Below are 22537 nucleotides of genomic sequence, written 5' to 3'. Positions count from 1 at the left end.
AATGAGTGTACTGCCCCAGTAACAAGCTGCTGTATTACAATATCTGTTATCACTCAGCAGGAATGATCCACAGTATAGCTTCTTAGAGTGCCTTATAAGAATAAATACAGGCATAACATGCAACTGATTTGAAATGCAATTTCAGTTCACATTATTAGGCACTTGGTCATGGTCGAATGTTGAGGTGTGCACTGTGTAAAGGGCACCAGCTTGGTTTTTATTTTTATTATAACTACCCATGTAATATCAATCAATCAACAGCCTACATAAAAAATGAGAAATATTTGTAAATATCAACTTAAACTAAATCAAAATGCTCGGAATGAATAGGAATGCTTTAGTGAGCACTCAACTCACTGAAGATAGTTATGCTTCCCCTTTTTTGATGATTACTGTGGTGTTTACAAAGGCTTTGAATAATGGACAGGATAAATTACCTTTAATAATATTATTAAAATAACAGTTAGTAGTAACCAAGCAGAAAATGTTTGTATGTTTTTGATATGACTTGATAGCTAGTGTAGTGTTAAAATATGCTAAAACCATTAAAATGTACAGTCATTTTTTCATAATATTGAAAAAGTACTCGCCAAGTCTGCATATTTGATTTTGAAATACTGTCAAATATAAACAGTACTTTTGTAAACTATTGTTACAATTTAAAATTATCAGTTTTTTTATTGTATTCTATTCTATTATTCATATTTTTATCTGTGCTGCTTAGTATTTTTGTGGAAACCATTAAACATTTTCTAAAATCTTGAATGAATGATGAATCAAAGAATTCAAAGATCAAAAGATCAGCATTTGTTTGAATTAGAATTTCTTGTAACATTCTGTATAAAATGTCAGTTTTAATTAATTTAATGTGTCATTGCTGAATAAAAGTATTAATTTCTACCAAAAAAAATAAAAAATAAAGAATAATCTTTTGAATGGTAAATGTAGTTTTCTTGACGTGTTGAAAGTGTTCTATATGCCTTAAACTTGGACACTGCTTAAACACATAAATGAACACTGAACTTACATCGGTGGGTAGAATGAATGTGTATCTTAATTTCAACACACCACTAAGAGTCAAATTCTTAAATTAATATGTATGGCAGGAGTCACATGTGTGGGCTCTAAACAAGTTCTAAACATTCGATTTAATATACAATTTCAGTCCATACTTTAGATGACATTTTCTTAAAAAACGTGTAAGGCTGACATTTTAAAAAATCCGAGAAAAAACTGCAGGGTGTCTCTAATGTTAATCACACATAGACATTTGTAGACGTCATATCATCATTTTAGACAAGCCAACGGCAAATACACCCCCACACACAGCACACACACACACACACACACATTACCGCTGTAATATTAAAACGCTGGCGACCAGACGGGATGTAACCGAATCAGTGAATGTTCGTTTAACGGATGAATAAACCAGAGCCTGTGTGTCTGTATGAGTCAGAGAGCAGCTGCACACAGGTTGCGTGGTGTTTAGGGAGAGCGAGTCCACGTGCTCTTTACAAGGGGGGCACAGTATTTATACACACCAGCATGGAGGAGGAGACAGTAAAATAAGCATATGACTCATAAAGGGCCTCCCTTCTCCATCTTTCTTTCTTTCTCCCTTTCTTAGTATTGTTATAAATAGATCTATATGTATTTGACATCAGGAGCCCTCAAATGTTCAAACGGTTCACACAGAAGAAGCTTGCTTTACTGCTCAGTAAGGGGGCTTGAAATAGTAAAGAAAAATTGGGAAATGATTCCCTCATTCTCTCTCTCTCTCTCCATCCCCTTCTCCTCCCCCGCGTCGTGACAGCATGAGGGGGGCCGCAGACACAAACACGGAATGACAGAACATTCCTGGAGATGAAAGGGCACCGTGAGAACCTCAGGACCCACCGCTGAGATGACATACACACTCACACGTGACTGTGTGCGGCGCATACACCAACAGACACACTTACACACACACACACAGCCAGGCCACCTGTCCTTGCGACTACACAGCCCCAGGGATGCATTCACCGAGATAAAACAGAGAGAAAGATGGAAAAAGACAAACGAGAAGGGCGAACGGACACGAGCAGCGGTGTGGATGAGACAGATTCTGGAGACCAGCAAGAGAAAGAGAATGATGCAATACAACAAAGTGAGAGCAGATGGGTGTGAAGAAGAAAAGGAGGAGTTTGCCCAAAACTCATCATTTACTCACTCTCATGTCGTTTTCTAAAACCTGTACGAGTTTCTTTCAGTGGAACACAAAAGGAGGATTTTGAAAAATTGTACTTGTCGTCCCCCCCCCCCATGCAATTTCAGTGAAAGGGGACTGAGGTTTCAGAAAGCTTCAGAAAGAATGCGAAAGCATGGAAAATGTCACGAAATAGTCACACAATGATGTAGAATGGCTTCAGAAGACTTTGAAACAACTCAAATGATTCCAATTAATCGAATGAAACTATACATTTTGTAAATGTATCAAACAGTCATTGTGTTAAACGTATTTTTTAATGGGTTTTCCGACCCTTGCTTGATGCCAGGGAATGAGTGAGGTTTGTTGTCTTGTGTCAAGCATGTATGGTTGAGTTTAATAATTTGCTGTCTTCTTAAAGATATATTCATTTGTGTATAGAAAATGTATAAGTCACATTCCTGTAGCTCCTGTAGCCTGTAGAAAGCAAGAGACTGATAAAATGTAAATGTGAAGGGAATGTAAGTCAATGCACATTGCAAAGTTCGGATAGAAGGATCTACCAGATGCATACGTTTAAACGAATTAAACTATTGTTGGTTTGGAATGATGGAATGATATAAGGATTGATGACAGAATTTTAATTTCTGCTGAGTTAACCCTTTAAACTTTGATGAAACATACAGTACATGTACATTTTATTTTCTTTCAAATTTGTACGCTTTTCACAATACACATTTCAAAGTCATACTGTTATACTGTGTGATGATATTCATCTCAACATCGCATTCATCCATTCATGCATCCAAACGTCATTATATTGGCATTTAATTCTTTATAATCAAATCATTAATAATACTGCATGAATCATTAATACTACTGCTGTTAAAATGGATTCAAATATACACTTTTCATCTTTGCTTTGGTTGTTCCTTTTATCTGCTGCTATGGCCTGCTTTTTTTCAAGGATATATATATTTTTTCTCACTCCACATTAAAAGTATAGAGTATTTCTTTCTTATTTTCTTATTTTCTTTCTTTCACCAAATGTTATCTGCTATTTCTCAGGGTTATTCCTCAATGTTTTCTCCACTCTCATCCATCAAGGTATTTCACCCCCCTTTTTTCCAGCATTGTATTTGATCAAACATGTGTTTGGATAGCAGGTTTATTTTCTTCAGTACTGTTTTCTCATCCCCCAACCCCCACCCCAGCCACGTTGCGTTATAAGTCAGTATGACTGAGTACAGCTTTGTTTCTCCAGTCCAGGATCACTGCTGAGAAACAAAACATTGTGTGCTTGTCTGAATGGAAGCGTGTTTATATGTGTGCAGATGGAAGAGAGACTGCAATATGTTGATTTCTTGCATATGATACATACAAATCAAAAGGCAGAAGGAAAGGGAAAGAGAAGAATAATGAGATGAGAGTGAGATTCTGGGAGAGGACAGACTGCCTCAGACAATGAGGAAAGGTAAAGAGAACTTAACCTTTTAAGGGAAGGGAGAGAAAAACTGTCCATCTCTTCTATCTGGACAGATGAAGGAGAGTTGCAGAGCGAGACAGAGCAGGACCTGCGGGCAAAATCTGTTTCTAATCCAGCCCTCCTCTCACCTCTCCTCTGTTCTCTCTCTGGCTTTGTACAGCCCGTGGCTCTCCATCACTTTCCTGCTCTGTATATTGTTGCCAAACAAGATGAAGGGGCTCAAGGAATGTGGAGAACGCAATGGATGTGAAGAAAAATGCAGGATGGTTGATGAGGAGAATGGCTCAGGAGGGTTTTACCCTTGGTTGGCCTTAAAGAGCCAGTAATATGAAAATTCTAAGCTTCCTATCGCTGTTTATAAGTCCTGTACATTAGGTTTAAATCCATCCAAGGTTAAAAAACATTGTCATTTTGTCAAAATATCATTTTAAAATTACCTAAATTCTCAGAGATCCCCAAACGGTTCGTGCTAAGCTGTTCAAAAGATTCAGTTTCCTTAAACCCCACCTTTCGGTAGCATACTGTGTTCTGATTGGTCAACTAACATAGTTTTGATTGGTTGTACCGCACACGACTTCATGGTAAACAATACGTTAGCATCTTTTGGGGGTGAATTATGTCTTATTCCTCCCATCGCGAAGCAAACAGTAAACTAAAAAACTTGAACAGTCTCGCTGCTTTTTCTTCTGTGTGGGTGTATTCAAGCCGCGCGCTTCAGTTTGAATCTGAATAGCGCGTTCAGCGCGGGGGCGTGGTCACATTCGATATAATGAAGGGAGACGTGAAAAACGGACATTGCGTTGTTTTCATATGGATTAAAGTAAAGTGAACTCATTGTCATGTTCAAGAAACCAGTCTGAAATGATTTGAGCTTTGTTACAAGGTATAATATCCTGCTGTAGTCAAGGGATGGACATGGTCAGCAACAATACTCAGGTAGACTGTGGCATTTAAACAATGCTCAACTGGTACTAAGGGGCCCAACGTGTCCCAAGAAAATACGCCCACACCATTACACCACCAGTAACAGCATGAACTGTTAAGACAAGGCAGGATGGATCCATGCTTTCATGTTCTTTACGCCAAATTCTGACTCTACCATCTGAATTTCACAGCAGAAATCGAGACTCATCAGACCAGGCAATATTTTTCCAATCTTCTATTGTCCAATTTTGGTGAGCCTGTGTGAATTGTAGCCTCTGTTTCCTGTTCTCAGCTGACAGGAGCAGCACCCGGTGTGGCCTTCTGCTGCTGTAGCCCATCTTCTTCAGGGTTCAACGTGTTGTGTGTTCAGAGATGGTATTCTATATATCGTTGGTTGTAATGAGTGGTTATTTGAGTTACTGTTGCCTTTCTATTATCTATAACCAGTCTGCCCATTCTCCTCTGACTTCTGACATCAACAAGGCATATTTGTCCACACAACTGCTGTTCAACATATATTTTATAATTTTTTGGAACATTCTCTGTAAACCCTAGAGATTGTTGTGCATGAAAACCCAATAGATCAGCAGTTTTTGAAATACACAGACCAGCCCATATGGCACCAACAACCAGTCCACGTTCAAAGTCACTTAAATCCTCTTTCTTCACCATTCTGGTGCTCCGTTTGACCTTCAGCAAGTAGTCTTCACCACATCTAGAAGCCTAAATGCATTGAGTTGCTGCCATGTGATTGACTGATTAGCAATTTGTGTTACCAAGCAATTGAACAGGTGTACCTGATAAAGTGGCTGGTGAATGTATATTTTAAATGTATAATGATCATTCTGTACAGTGTAGAGGTAAGCTTTTTACACACTTTCACTAGATGTTGTCATTATACTGTTACAGCCCTTTCACATGACTCACATCAGGACTTCAATGCAAGGCTTTGACCACCACATGAAAGTGTTGCAGATAGCATCATAGGAGGACTATTTTATAAGGTTGCCACATTGCAAGAGTGCAGGAAGTGCATTCAGTAAACTATAATGTAGTGAAAGATGAATGAAAGAGGAAAAGTCCTTGTTATTGCTTTGATATATGGCAGCAAGCACATTCCTTTTCTCTAAATGTCATGATATGGCCATGACCTTGTGTTGTAAGACTTGGGAATCAGTCTCTCTTTTATCTGGTTTCGATAATCTAGTTGGCATCACCCACAACATGTGAACTGTCTGGTAAATTGTGTTTTCAACTTTGAGGTGCTGAAAGTGACACTGTAACATGATGCATTGTTCCATAGAGTTCAATGTGTGTGTGTGTGTGTGTATTACCCACTTTATACATATATATATATATATATATATATATATATATATATATATATATATATATATATATATATATATATATATATATATAAGCAGGTAAAATAAGTATTGAACACGTCACCATGTTTCTCAGTAAATATATGTCCAAAGGTGTTGCTGATTTGAAATTTTCACCAGATGTCTGTAACAACCCAAGTAATCCATACATACAAACAAAACAAATAAGTTTAGCAATAAGAAAACTCTTGGTTGGTTTCAAGAAAAGAAAATAAAGCTGCTAGAATTGCTCAGCCAATCACCTGACTTGAATCCAATAGAAAATTTGAACAGAATTCATAGAAAAGACCCACAGAACCTTCAAGATTTAAAGACTCTGTGGAAGAATGGGCCAAAATCAGACCCGAGCAATGCATGTTACTCATTTCTCCATACAGGAGGCCTCTTGAAGCTGTCATTACCAACACAGGCTTTTGGGCAAAGTATTACATTAATATCAGTTATTTAATACTTATTCCCTGTGTCATTCTATTTTATTACACATAAATTAATTTATGAACTTATTTGTTTTGTTTTATTTTTATGTATGGATTACTTGGGTTGTTACCAACATCTGATTTCAACAGCACCTTTAGAAATATATTTACCAGGAAAAATGGTGACTTGTTCAATACTTATTTTACCCACTGTGTGTGTGTGTGTGTGTGTGTGTGTGTGTACACACATAACAACAAAGGTAGATATTTAACAAGCAAAATGCAATAGAAACCACAAACCTTTATCTGGCAACATGTTAATTTGTGAAACCAATTCTCATTAATCTTTTGTGTTTAACTCCAATTTTGCTGCTTTTTAATAGTTTGTAAGGAAGTTGTTAAGTTAAGGTATGGAGTAGAGTTAAATGATCTAGAATATGGTGTTGCAGAATAAGGCATTAATATCTGCTGTATAATTACTGATTAACAGCCAATATGCTAATACACAAGTAGTTAATTATGAGAATGGGTTCCTAACTAAAGATTCTTTAAAATAGTAAATGTCTTAGCTGCAACAGATTTTAGAGGGCCCTCAAAGGCATGAAATTGACTTGTTCCCCTTGTCTGCTGCATTTGACGAGTGATCAGTCACATGACAAATGTTCTATAAACAAACATGGCAGCCTCCAGGTCATGTGCTTCCAAAGCGTATGCTAACAACAAAACATCTGGCTTTGAGATGAAAGAACAGAAATATTTACAGTAATAATTGTATAAAAGTGAGTTTAGGAGCTAATTTTTTAGTGATGCATCAGTGATCATGCATTAAAATCAAGATTTATTCAACATTACTGTGCCATATTTACTCCAAAATACAAGGAAGGTTGTTGCATGTGTTTCATATGGAGTATGTACCATCACCTTCATTTGTCCTTGCATTAACATCTTTTATATATTCAAAGCTGTACCTAAAATTACTGTATTTTTTAAAAGGCATAGTCTTTGTCTAATGGCGTACATGTGAGTACAGAGTACACTAGCTCATTAAATTCACTTACACTATCACAAATCATTGTCCATCAAACTGTTTTTATGAATAAAGAGCTCACACGAGATATCTTTTGTTGTAATTCTTTAATTTGTTATCTATCTTTATTAAACATTTCTCTAATATGATTACATCAAAGCAACAACCATCTGGAGAAGTTTAAAATCTAGGATAAGCAGGAAACAAAATAAACATTAATAAAATTATGTAAATGGAATGCACAACTTAAACCGAATGGCATCAAAATACACAGTTCAGACAAAAAAAAAAACATTCATTTTCATCGCAAATGAAATGATTAAACTAAAGCATTTGGAGCTTTACTTCTTCAGCTTCAGTAGTGAAATCCTCTACTGAAAGACTCAAGGACTGAATTGCAAATGTTCTCAGCTTTCCACCCACACACAGAATTTGAGTTTACAATGAATTACAAATTAAACAGTAATCATCTCAAAAGAACACACACACACACACACACAAACCTTTGAAAGGCAATATTTGTGATTATGAAGATAATTATGAAGTTTCTTTTATAGAAGTAGTAACTGTAGTCTTGTTAGCTCAACAGAAACAATCCCCATCAAACCCACAAGCTGTTGGTTCCAGAAAGAACCTTACAGTTTCTTATTGGTTGAGCTGTTCCCTTGTAAACGTCAGAACATGGCAGTAACCATCCAACAGTGCCATTTATAAAAAATACATAACCCCATAAAGAAATGTTATGTTTAACTCGTCTGCTTCTATGAACGCTAGTTCATTTTGCATGTGTCTTTTGGTATCCCTGGTAACACGTGGGTGTCTGTATGCGTCTCTGGCTTTCATATGCATAACACACAAATTCACGCTATTATACATGCATTCAGACTGTTTGCACAGGTTCTTTTCGAAAGCACACAATAATACAAGCTCAACATTTATGAGAACCATGCGCAAAGCATATGACATATCGAAAAGCCATTGTGAAATTGTATCACAATGTAAGACAGCTCTATCTCTCTGCTCTAAGCCGTTGATAAGCCAGGCAAAAGATTCAATCAGAAAAACTGAATGCATCCATGAGCTCAACATACAATCACCCTTGTCCTCTGATCTCATCGGGCTGCATCAACTTCTTAATCAGTCTGACCATTTCTATTTTAGACCCTATATTCCTAAAATCCGGATTTTCGATCGCGAATCCCAATTTCAGCTCATATCCACCTTGAAATGTCACAGTGTGGTTTCTATGTGAAACTATAATCAAGGCTTATTTCAAGGTCAAGTAGGAAATATCTTGTGCAGCATATAATTAATAACACAGACTGATGACTCTTCCATTATTAATGGCACCAGTTATTACCCATAATTAAAGTCTCTTTTGCATTAAAATGGTTTTAAACATTTTGCACATTGTTTGAGCCTTTGAGTGGGATTTATGTAAACATATTACACAATTACATTTGCATACAAAACATTCTGTAGCATTTGTAAAATGAAGCTTCTCTTCGCTGCCCCACAGACACGTTTTGCATTTGTTTACTTCATTATTGCTTGTGTAATGACTTGCTGTTCACTTATAGTGGCGGCACAAACCTGAGTGCTCCTGTGGTGCAAAGGTGATAGATTAATTAAAAATAAGAGCAGGATGAAGGAGAGGAAAAAGAAATCATAAGGAATTTGTTGTGTGGAAACTTTCAAAAACATTATAACACACATTCACCACAGTGCATTAGCTACACTCATATTCCTTATAATAAACTAGTGCAGAGTAATGGCTGGTTTTGATTATTGTTGATTTCTTATACATTTGACTATATACACAAGTTCACGATTACTTGTGAACTGTATTGGTTTGGAAAGATGTGCAGAATGACGTTATAATGAATGACGACACTCTGCTTAATGTGCATCTACTAGAATATCCGCTGGTATTAATATTTCAGACATTTTAAAATTGATTTTACGCTCCACTAACATGATATTAATATGAAACTGCCATTCCTCTTCAAACTTTCAACTTGCAGTGTTTCTCTCTCACACACACATGCAGTACACATACTCATAAAAATGCTGTTGTCATTTTGATTCATAATGAACCTTGTTAATTTTAATATATTATTAATTCATCTTAAAAAAATAAAATAAACTGGAAAGATCAGTGAGTAATGTAGGTATAATTTGTCCTCCCTTCCTCGGGGCTGCAAGTAGATTCCCTGGATTCACTGTCCTCAGTGTATTAACAGAGCTCGAACTGAATACCAAAGAGTGAATCACAAAGGCTTCAGGAGTTTCTGGTTACAAGCTATAAATGCATCCCCTGTATGCTTCTATTTTAAATTAAATAACAGACCAAAAAAAAAAAAAAAACATAAAAAAAATATATTCTTATTCTGAAAGCTCTGAAGAGTTAGGAACATCGTCTCTGAAATCTTAAAATCATCAGTAATTACAACACCATCATTCCATCAAATTACAAGATCACTTCTAAAACTTTTTTTTTTTTTAAGAAAAGAAAACTTTAACCTCAGTAGCTTTTAAACTTTATTCGGTTATTTCCAGGATGAGGTCATCTCCTTCCAGGCTGCTGTCGGCATTGACATGCACCTTGGATATGATGCCTGAGATTGGCGAGTTGACAACTGTCTCCATCTTCATGGCGCTGAGGACGCAGAGAGGCTGACCTTTCTCCACCTTCTGACCTGGCTTCACCTTTACTTCCACCACTTTACCGGGCATGGGAGCTCCGACCTGTCCCCGCACGTCTTTCAAGGCTTTAGGGTGAAAGTGCATCTCCTGGTGGAGCAGAAAGCAGAATGAGATGATTACAGGGCAGACCAGAGCCAACGCAGACATTTTTCACTTTTTCCCTCGCAACTCTTTTCAAACTGACAGTCATCTTCTGCTGTTAGAAACATATATCAGTAAAACGACCATTAAAATATTAACAATGATAAAGATTTTTTTTACAAAAACAAATAATATTAACTTTAATCCACTCTCACTCAAAAAAGAGAACACCTCAAACAAACATTATTTCTGCTTATATATATATATATATATATATATATATATATATATATATATATATATATATATATATATATATATATATGGTAACACTTTAGTATAGGGTACAATTCACACTAATAACTAGTCGCTTATTAGCATGTCTATTATTAACATATTGGCTATTTATTAGTGCTTATAAAGTACATATAATGCATGACATCCATAATCCTACCCAATACCTTAAACTTAACAACTACCTTATAAACTATTAATAAGCAGCAAATAAGGGGTTAATTGAGGCAAGAGTCATAGTTAATGGTTAGTTAATATCGAGAATTGGACCCTAAAATAAAGTGTGACCATATATATATATTGCATATTTGATCAATTCATTCATAAGTGATACTCTATTTATTTCATAACTAGAGTTACATAACTCCTGTTGCCTGTACATAACCTCATAGCCATGATAAATAAGGCAGAAACCAGGGACAATGTCATTCATGTTAACATTTAACAGTCTGGACTGGAGATAATTCAGTTTTAAGTTTCATTTCAAAGGAACCAAAACTTTAGGCAAATGAAGAAAAACGTTGGAGCCACAAAAACAAACTTTATGTCATGAGGAGAAATGCTCTTGCTAGCTGTGTTCTGGCAGAAGGAGAGCTCTGCTGAGCATATGCTGAGTGAGTGTCATCGCTCTGACTTATCTGACACTAAGTGTGTTTTGAACATCATCAGTCTGCCATACTAAGCCAAAGAAGACAATAATAAACAAAAAGAGCATCTACAAAGAGAAGAAACCATTTCCCAGGCTAGGACTATTTGAATGTTTGTTTACCAGAGAGAATATCTTATAATGAATGAATCATCTTTAAAATGATGTGTTATGTGTGGGCAAAGAAAGTGAGATCTTCAGTTCTGTCAAATCATGCTATAATCTGCCAAATTACATTCTTACAAGTAGTACATGGTGCAGTTAGAATGGCTGTGTCCGTGGCTGACGTGAAGATCCTACACAGCATTATTGACTTGTAATGAAAGCATACATTGTGCTTCCTGATCATTTAAAAGATGTTTTTTTAACACCGCTGCCTCTATGTGATAAACGCCCATGACAGCAAGAGCAAGATCATTTTTAGCTTATGACAGAAATTATTCACACCTCGAGAGAGCAAAGGGAACATTCGCAAAACACGTCTGAATGATTGAGTGTACTGTTTGCATCAGGATAATTGCTTTTCAGTGATGAAACAAACCAATCTAGGGAGGAAAATAAACAGCGAACAGTTACCTTCATTGCTGCGGTATCCTTGACCAAGACTGAACGCAGCTGGCCGTTGAGTTCAAAAAACACCTCCCTCTGACCAGACTTGTTCAAGTCACCCAAGGCCAAGGCTTTGATGTGCAATGTTTTCCCTCTCTCCAACTCCACCTGTGAGAGGAAAGAGCCAAAGCCACGTAAAAACAGAGCAAAAACAATCTACTGTAGGTATGAAAAATGAAATGCAGTGTGATTGTGCTTTAAAAAAACAAACAAAATCAGACTGGTGCACAATAGGCTGAAAAAACAATTTAAAGCTACATTTATGGATGAGTGATTGGCACAGGCCTCTGGGATGCTTTAGGACTATACCATGTGCTCTTTGGCTGTGGATGGAATGCTATTTTCGGGTGCGCCTGCGTTCGCCTCAGTGACAGCTTAATATAGCTCATGCTAATCTACGCTAATCAGCCACGACTAACATCTCATTTGGACAGCTCCACTGGGTGGAGAAACACAACACCAAATAACTTCAGTCCCTGAGAAATGTATGATTAAGCATGTCAGCCGAGGAAAATCTGCTTCAGTTTCAAAGGGTACAGAGAGACCTGGTTTGAAGAATCAGGCCAGAAGACGATTAAGAAATGCATGCAAAGTCGATCTAACAGATTTGATGCATTTTCAAAGTAAAATGACTTTGTAAGTGAGTTCGCTTCACTTCCTGTCTGGCTCTGGCTCTGTCTCGGAGCGTGATCAGCTATGCGAGTCCTGCATCTGGTGCTCTCAGTTCTCGTGGAGCTTGCAGTAGGACTCCGAGACACATTCATGCCTGCCAGGTAACACCCACTTCACTCAGAACTGGGTATTAGGAGCCAAACACATGGCTAAGCTCCAATCAACACATTTAGAAACACCGTAGGGCACAGCTAGATAGAGAAACAGCCACACCAGTTTGAGATTATTCAGAAACTTTTTTTTATTCCTCCCATGTGATTGTAAAGCACTTTGGGTGTACAGCAATACACAATAAAGTGCTATATAAATGCCTCATTCATTCATTCATTCATTCAAACGAGCATAGAATAAGCTAAAAAACGTAGACTACCTGAACATTACAATGTTAAACTCTGCTAAATTAGAGCTGTAAAACATAATTTATGCTTTATCTGACTTCTCAACACTTTCACAAAGAGAGCCTAGATGTTCAAAGTAATATATTTTGAACATAAAAGAGGCATGCTATTCAATCTTACTATGCTAATCAATTTTACAACCACGGTCACAATAAAGTGTGCTAATAAAGTTTGTGAAAGTGGAGGCTAGTTGAGGACAGGAAATCTAATTTTGCAATTCTCCTGGTGAGAGAGCAGCCAGGCTCTTGGCTAAAGCTTAAAAGGTCAAATCCCATAGTGTTATAAATTTAACAGGGTGAAATATAGTTGAAATAACTTAGTACAAGAAATAAGGCACAGTGAAAAATACATATTCTGCTAATAAGTTTACATAATAAGTTTACCTTGCAGGATATGCAAAATGTTAATGCTTTCAACCAAATAAGAAGGATCATAAAAATTGCATGTTATTTTTTTATACTGTTTCACATGACAGATAAATACATTTTGTCCACAACACAAAATAATAACTGAATTTATATAAAAAAGGACCCCGTTCTAAAGTTTACATACCCTTGAATCTTACTTCAGTGTGTTGTTACACAGCTATTATAAAAGGTGAAAACATTTACTTATGCCCAAGAAAGCAACAAGATGCATTAAGATCTGGAGTGGGTGAATTGGATAATTGGTTTAAATTAGGATAAATAATTTAAATACATATACTTCTGGGAAATTTTTAACTATTTTATGTTGCTTCTGAAGGACAGTACTAAATTAAAAATGATCTTTTAACAAAGTACAAAAAATATACACATCATCCTGCTCAAAAGTAAGGATGTAAATTTTTTAACACAGTTTTAAAGATTCAATGGTATTCAAACTTTTGAACAGGGTAATTTTGATCAATTCAGTTATTATTTTGCCTAGTGTATGTGGAAATGACTACTATGTGAAATCACTTAAAGAAGACATATTATACCTCTTTTCCAATATGTAATATAAGTGTTAGGTGTCCCCAGAATGTGTCCGTTGATGTTTCAGCTCAAAATACTGTAAACTACTTTATTACAGTATATTAATTTGGAAAAGCCCATTTTGAGTCGAAGCAGAAAAACGCTGTTTTTGTGTACGTCTCTTTAAATGCAAATGAGCTGGTTCTCTGTGTCCCGTTTTCCAGAATAGTGGTGTCCCTTCACATCTGCTACATCAGATACTCTGCTAAAAACATGTTTAGTTTTGATGATCATGTCTATCGTGCTAAAATCATGCGTTTTGAACCATATTAGTTTACATTTTTCTGATATATGCTTTTCTGAGCGCACACGTCCGAAGCACAGAAAGTGGATTTCACACAGTGTAAGCGTGCTAAACTAAATTTTCTTTCATGTATTATTGCGCTTAAACGGTCAAATACACACAAGTTTGTGGGTGGTCGGTGCTATGGGTGGTAACTTGCAGATCAAAAGGTGATAATATTATAATAAGATCCCCCTTCTATGTCATGAAGGGAGCGAATTCTGACATGTTAGTTTTTACACAAGCTTGCAGAAAAAGCCTCACCCAAACAAAAACAAAAATATAAAATATATATATATTACTGGGTTGTTCTTTTTCACGTTTTCTGGGTTGCACTGGAGACCCAATTATAGCACTTAAACACTGAAAAAGTCTTTTTTATCAGGACACTACTAAATATTTTAGCAGGACAGTACTATATATATATATATATATATATATATATATATATATAAATTACATTTTGCATATTCTGCAAGTGCAATGTAAACGTATGAGCAGAACTGGATAAAAATATAAGAGAGACACATCATTGAAGTCTGCTGACATAAGGCTTATTGTGACCCACCTGAAACTCCTCTGCGATTTTGGGGCCATCCAGAAACAGGCGAGTGTTAAGGCAGTCCACTGGGCCAAACTTTGATGTAAACTCTTTAAACTCCTGGAAGACTTTAGGGTACATGGCTGCCGACATCACATCTTCAGGAGTTATTTCATCACCATGTGCCACCCGAAGATCAGACTCAAGAGCCTCGAAGTCCATTGGTGGAAGTGAAGCCCCTGGACGTCCTTCGATTCGAGGCAATGACTTGAGAACCTTTAAGACATATCAAACTTGTTAGACTCTGGAAAAAAAATTAAAGCGGTTGCTTTAAGAGTACAGCAGCTTGTCACTGGGGCAATGCCCTTACAGAGGCATCTTTGTATTTATGGACCCCAAAAGCTCCCCCCAGCTCAAGAACAAGAGAACTAAATACTAATGTGAGTCAGTCCTCAGGTGTTGGGTCACATCTCTCTGGGATCACTCATGCAACTTTGAGATTTCCAACACACATTTTGAATGGATTCCATCACCAAAGCATAAATATTTAGCAAATGAACCAACAATAGCACCACTGACTATCTTACACTGTTTTTGTCTTCTGGCTAGTGCCTGACTTTGCAAGCTCAAACATACTAAATACATCATTAGTGCTGTCAGAGTGGGCGTTAATGAAAAAAGGCAGAAACACTTTGACAAATAGGTCAATTGCAAAGGAGAAGCCACACCATCAATATGCCATTAAAATGACTCAACTCATTATAGACAAAAACTTGCTGATTTCTTGGTGTTGGCAAGGCAACAACAACCAAGTGACACTATTTTCTCCTTTTTGTTTCACAGCAGTGAGAACGAACTGAAAAATGGTCCTTGGACTTGCACTGAGAAACACTCTGATGGTTAATGGGAGCAAAGTGAATAGACTTCACAAAAGGGCTGGTGCAGGAGAGAAAGAGAAAACAAAACAGATCAGCTCATAAAACGCTCAGCAGTCGATTTGGTTATTCAGATAAAATAGTTGAAAAGGCTCCCTGCAGTCCCAACCCACCTAACTTTTTAAAAAATCGCCACTTAATAGCAGTTGAGTCATGATTTTAGGCCATATGGGCTCAGTTTTGTTTGATGCGTCCTACAGTTTTATTTTAGCGGTTCTGGGAGTCGGTTACCCCGTCTGAGCGTTTATATGCAAGCTTATTTGTCCAGACTAGCTTTTGGGTAGAGAAGCTCACTTGTGTACTTCCTTACTTCTAATCTTTTTTTTCTTTTTCTTATCACTCCATCACTTGAGATCCCACAGGGGCATTTATTTATTTTCCTACGTCAGTCCTGTGAAGCTTATGATTCATATACAACAATCTCAATACCTCAGAACTGAGAGGCTGTTTGTTTTTTATCAGTAGAGTAACACATCTCAGAGTCCTCACTGGATGTGTGTCGGTTGCAGACATTTTCATTTTCTAGTGGAATATCCTTTTTAAGATTGTGAAAGGTCTCCGTCTCTACCACATTTAATGTCTTCTTCCAGGGAATGTGCATGTACAATAGTCCTAATGTGGAAAAACTCACAAAACCTAAAAAGGAAAGTAGTAAAGACAGTAAAGCTATGCAATAGGAGTGAGGAGACTTTAAAACTAACTTTCCAAGCCTGAGGTAAGGTAAGGAGTTTAAGGAGAAGACTTGAACTGCATTTATTTCATAGTAAGTTAAAGCATAGCATTATGTATTCCTTATCTGCCCTGGCATTATCATAAACTACTGCGAGAGAAATTGAGCTGCTACACATACAGTGGAGAAAGACGCTTTCTAAGATTGCTGGCATGTGCACTCAGACTCTCTGCTGTATAGTTAGAAAACAGCGCTACATGGATTACCAGGTGATTTGCAGAGAAACTGCGGAAAAGTTCATGGACTTTTGTCAGAGGTTATGCAATTTCATAACTCAGAAAATAGCAGTTACTATATCAGACATCTGAGGCGAGAGAAGTTGCTAGGAGAGCTTCTGTTTCTCTCACATTGGTTTCTGGGATGGGAGAAAGGGGATATTTGACATTGTTGACACAGATTGGAAGGAAATGAGATTTGCTCTTTTTTTTTTCCTGAATCATCTGTACCCATCCAAGTGTGTGCATTTAGGCTGTTTGTCATTCTGTCCTGTCATAGCCCGGCTGGAAATATCGCTAGGGTGATGTCGTGTGCTAAACAATCCTCCTAGAAAAATCAATAAGCCTGGATAAAAAAGGTGCCACCAAAATATTACCAGTCTCTGTGACCATAAATCACCAGACATCTGTCTGTCAGTACAAAGAGAAGGAGTCGAGTGATGCTTAATTTCATTTGAAAATACATTAAGCGACTTATGAAGAGCTAAACTGATTAAGTTCTTTGTGGTGCTCCACTAAATATGTCAATTAATAAGAAATCTACATTTATGCGCCCCTCATACTTTGATTTCTAGGAATATTCGCACGCAAAATCCAGACAAATTTTCATTGAAATGGGTATAAAAGAGATCGCATTTAATTATGTGTCTGAAAATCCACTAGGAGTTTTTCTGCTCTCCATCTGTCTGAGAGTACTCTCATGCACTTTAGCTAACAAAGAGACTCATTTCACTGGCCCAAATCAAATTCGTCAGGCGTGATGGTCCATTGCTCTCCTCACAGGATCCACAGGACAGAAGACTACAAAGCAGTGGGCTGTAATGGGAACTCATGTAGCCATAAAACAGTGTGAAGCATTTTGCTCTCTGACCTGAACGCATCTTCCTGTAGTCGAGCCTCAGAGGGAGCTGTGTAATTGTCCCAACTGAGAGTATGTTTACACACTAACTGCCAGATCATATATAGCAACATGAAAGAAAATCACAACAGCTTTTTAGCTGAAGCAGGTGTGTGCATGTGTTTGTGTAAGCATCAATAAGCATGCTTGCATGTGACTGCACTGCTTCACTATATCATCTCTGGCCCAGAGTACAATATCTCGTAGAACTGTGATACTTGACTTGAGACACTGAGGCTGGTTACCGATTTAAAAAATACTTAAGATACGCATTTTAACAAATGAGTTTACACCAAATAACACTATAAGCAGCATGATTGCATTAAAATTTTATGGAGTCAACAAATGAACAGCGCCATTCAATTAATAATAACTACATTGCCATTCAAAACTTTTGTAGCACTTTATTTTACAGTACGTGTACTTACATGTACTTATAGTGTACTTACAGTGTATTTATGTAAGAAAGTTCTGGTAACACAAGGTATCTACATGGGGTAGGGTTAGGGGTAGGTTCAGGGTTAGTACCTAGTTATTACATAGTTATTGTTATTATAATATGTACATAGTATGTACATGAGAAACAGGACTGTAAAATAAGATTTAAAAAAACCTTAAGAAGTCTCTAAGGAAATTATTTTATCGAATATTCAGTGATACAGTAATATGAAGAAATATTGATACTATTAAAAAAAAATCTGTTTTCTATTTTAATATATTTAAAACTGTAATGACATACGTGAATTTTCAGCAGCCATTATTAGTCTTCAGTGGTCATTCAGATATCATTCTAATATGCTTTGTGGTGCCCGAGAAACATTTCTTATTATTATCCCAGTTTTTTAACAATGGCCATGCATATTATTGTGTCAAATTATTTGAATAAATATTAAAATGCTGCCAAACGAAACACATAAAATGTAATTTGGGTGCTAAACGTAATTACCGTATTTTTCGGACTATAAGTCGCACTTTTTTTCATAGTTTGGCTGGTCCTGCGACTTGTAGTCAGGTGCGACTTATTTATCAAAATTAATTTGACATGAACCGAGAGATATGAACCAAGAGAAAACATTACCATCTACAGCCGCGAGAGTGCCCTCTCGCGGCTGTAGACGGTAATGTTTTCTCTTGGTGCTTGGTTCTAAATAAATGCAACTTACAGTCCAGTGCGACTTATATATGTTTTTTTCCTCGTCATGACGTATTTTTGGTCTGATGCGACTTATACTCAGGTGCGACTTATAGTCCGAAAAATACGGTATGTTTAAATTTTACATGGTCATTTAACTGAAAGGAAGCATTTGAAAACAACCCTTCATTAAAATTAACTGGAATTCCCAATGATTCATAGAGAAAATTTAAATCTTTATGTGAGAAATAAAAGCGATAAATAAATATGAATAAGTCATTCATTTCAATCATTGGTAAAAGAAGGTCATTACTGGAAATTATTGTGTTTTGAAAACAGCTGAACTACAGTGATGCTAATGGAAGTTACTAGCGTTGCTACTTTAAGTTTGTTATTCCCCAACACTGCTGTAGAGGTGAAATCATGACAGGTATCTATAGGGGAAGTGTACATTCAAGGCATTAGGACTGTGCCTATGGGCTATGACAGTAATGGCTGGCAGTCTCACAGTTGAAAGGGATGTGAAGAAAAGTGCTGTCCTTCACACACATCCTCTGAAACCTGTCTCAGTCAGTCCATCAATCAATCAATCAATCATCCAACACAGTTAGTGTGCAGATGAGTATGATCCATCTGGACTGATAAAGAACCTTTGTGATGGTAGAGAGGCCATATGGTTGTTTATCCCTAACAAAGTCAGACAGATATTTCATTGTGTTTACAAATCTTAATCTGAAGATGAGAAACCAGGAAAGCTTTTGGAATGTGTTCTTATCTTACTAGCTCTTGATTTTATGGCCTACTGAATCCTTGCAGCATCTCACTGATGCAGTCAGTCAGTATCTTGGGGGTAAAGAAGCAACTTGGGGTGTTTTTTGGCAAACAAATTTCTATGACACACACATAACAAATATCCAGTTAGTGCAAGATTTCTCAGTTATAGTATTGAGTATTTTAATTGTTAAAGTTGTTTTATTTCTAACTGTACTCTGATGCTTAATTAGTCAGAATAGCTCATGGTTCATTTATTGCTTCATTTTTAAAAGGTTTGAAAAAATATATATCGGAGCAAACGTAAAACTGAACCCAGGTAACAAATTGTCAAATGAACATGAAAAGCCTACAAAGCCCATGCAACTCAAACACATCTGCACAGATCAACAATTCATAAATTGTGAGCAGGGTTTGAAATTGGTAAGCAACTAATCAGCTTATTAATATTTATTAGCCCAATTTTTTATATTGTGACACCAGAACCGGTCCACTTCCAGGCACCGCAATCGACATCATATAAAGTACAATCGTGTCTTGTGAGCTGCTCTCGTCATCTGTGTGTAGTGCCATGGCTCTCCAGACCTTTCCATGCATCTTAAACACGATGTGACATACCCTCCCATGATCACACTGCTTCCTCGGTTAAGTGCTGAAGTGTCTCTGCTCTAGATGAGCCAGTTATTAGCACATTCAGCCAAGCTAATGCATTTTAAATAATACATAAAACATGCTGATTAGTGTATGGAGGAGCTCCCTGAGGATTGCCGGGAAAGGGTTTAGAGGCTTTTCCCTTGGCGGAGGCATGAGACACAAAAGAGGGCTCACCAATTCTATTAGTCACAGAGGCTGCAGTTCAAAGATGCTCCACGCTTCATTCAGTCACTCTTCATTAATTTGACAGCTTTTGAGGCCATTTATAAGCCAGGAATATGTGTGTGTGTGTGTGTGTGGTAGGAAGGGCTTCTAAAGATAGAGTGGTTAATCGCCCTTAGAATTGAGATCGTAGCAGTGTTTAATTGAAGTGTCTGCTAACGTCACTAAAACGGCATGCGGAAAGGTGTGAAGAATTTTATCCCCTCAGGCTGTTTCTTGGTCACTAAATAGACTTAAATACAAACTTCAAATATTTTGGTGATAGATGTTTAAATGGAAGCCTGTGGTCTCGTTTCACATCTCAAACCATTGCAGATTTACAGCCATGATGGCGCATGACATGTTTTGATCATATCATCAAGTCTGTTGTTGCATTTCCTCATCTCGACCCGTTTGTGCAGGTAAAAGTGTGTGTTTGTGTGTACGCCTGTGGGAGAAGATTGCCCACTCTTATCAGTGTTTGTCCAGTGGTGTGTAACGCACCACTTCTGGTTATCTGAGTTTATCTGGATGACCTGATTGGCAGAGATAGACCCCCGGATGCATGAGTGAGTCACCATAGGCTCTGCCGCATGAAACTTTCCAACCTATTCTGAAGAGTGTGTTTTAAATACACCCACAGACACATATGTTGACCATGCCTGGGGCTGTGGTGGTTACATATATCCAGGTCAAAGGACATAGCATCATTAGCCTTTTAAAAAGCTTTAATGCATTATGGGTAAGTCAGTATTAGGGAGCTTATTTATGCTAACTTGTATTTAGTCAGTGCAGGTGACAGAACAATAGTAGCACACAAGGATATTTTTCAGCGCAATGTTTAGAGACAATGCATCAATGCAGCAAATAACTACAACACAGTGTAATGAAACATGAGTGTCCAAAACAGGTGCAACAGACCTCAAGGCCACTGCAACATTTTCACACGTTGAGAAACAAATACGACCTCAAGCTGTGGCAATGAATTTTACACACTGCCCCCGAAACTTTCATCCGTCATAAAAAAGATTGGATCGAGTTCAATTCTCTGCATTTTTCGCATCCGTAGCAAGCATTTTGAGATGTGTTTTGACAGTTAAGAGCCACCATACAAGTGAAATGCCAAAATCCAGAAGGGCGATTGTCAAGTTCATCCACTTCGTCTTGCAGCACAAAACATTGTAAATATCCTTGCACACTGAGTTCAAATTGGTGCTCTTCTTTTTGTGCCTCTAGTATCGCTAGCAAAGCATCAAACTGAGCTACTGACATCCTGAAGTAAACTTCGAATTGACTGTGATAATCCAGCTGCTCCTTCATAAGGAGAGGGAACTCTCCTTCCTCTCTATATTTTAGGATTGGATGGACCCAATATTTCCTTTCTTTTTCTCTTTTTAAGAAGCGAGAGGACAACAAAATCATCCTCACTGCTTAAGGACTCAATTTAGCATTGTTTTGCTAACTATTTCACAACAGATTAATTAATACACATCGGACTCAGTGTGCAAGGTTTCTGTGCGTGTCAAATTTTTAGGATAACGAATACGAAAATACGCATTTGAACATTTCGAACTCAGTGTGCAATGACCATCAGGCTGGACGTCATACTGAATTTAACACACAGAAATAGATACAGTCTTTTCACTGTATGGCTCTAGATCATAATTTTCAAAACTCAGAACTGTTATGAAGTGTTGGTCTAATGAAATGTAGTTTTTCCAAATGATGCTTTCTCAGCAGAATCATCAGTATTTTGTTAAATAACATTACAATCCACTATTACCCAATGATTCAATCCAATGATCTAATGACATTTCACTTGCCTTTCCACACTGAAGGCAAAAAATGTGAGACGCGTTAGAATATATTAGGTCACAAAAATTATGTTTTGAAATCATGAAACAAGTAGAAATATTATTGAATCAAATTTTAATATATTCAAGTGCTTGGTTTGAGGCACTTGCATTTATAAATGGATTCTAAAAGAGATGAATGTAAGAGTTGTTTCTGGATGTTTACCAATGAGATATGGGAAAAGTATCATTTTTCTTCGCTGACCCTTTGTCGAAATATAAAAAGGATTGCAGAGTAATCTCATTTTATTAGCTAAATGTCCTTTCAAATCTCACATGATTAAGTAAGATTAGGTGAATACCTAACTGAAAAAGCAATACCAACAGCATATGAAGATAAATATGAAAGTACAGATGCTGACATCACAGCCAAATGATCTATTAGTGCATTCTGATCATCTGAATTTCTTGTGGGCACTAAAAAGTGGGGAAACATGCTACAACAGATCACATGTACTATGAGCTAAATGGCTGTTGATTGAAGTGCATACAGT

The 22537-nt window shown here is 37.0% G+C and overlaps 1 protein-coding gene across 1 annotated transcript in view; it reads right to left on the bottom strand.

Moving 5' to 3' along the window:
* Positions 1–7519: 7519 nt before the first annotated feature.
* The window catches only part of pcxb (pyruvate carboxylase b), a 178791-nt gene continuing 163773 nt past the window's right edge, over positions 7520–22537 (bottom strand). The window contains exons 19-21 of the mRNA XM_026268700.1: positions 14682–14930; positions 11733–11873; positions 7520–10222 (exon numbers count right to left, since the gene is read on the bottom strand). Of these exons, the coding sequence (XP_026124485.1) occupies positions 9971–10222; positions 11733–11873; positions 14682–14930 (642 nt within the window). The 3' untranslated portion in view covers positions 7520–9970. The remainder of the gene's footprint in view (positions 10223–11732; positions 11874–14681; positions 14931–22537) is intronic.

Source organism: Carassius auratus, chromosome 7 (assembly GCF_003368295.1).
Source record: "Carassius auratus strain Wakin chromosome 7, ASM336829v1, whole genome shotgun sequence".
In the NCBI taxonomy this organism is placed as follows: Eukaryota; Metazoa; Chordata; class Actinopteri; order Cypriniformes; family Cyprinidae; genus Carassius; species Carassius auratus.
Note: the sequence above shows the minus strand (reverse complement) of the source record. Positions and strands in the feature narration are given on the sequence as shown.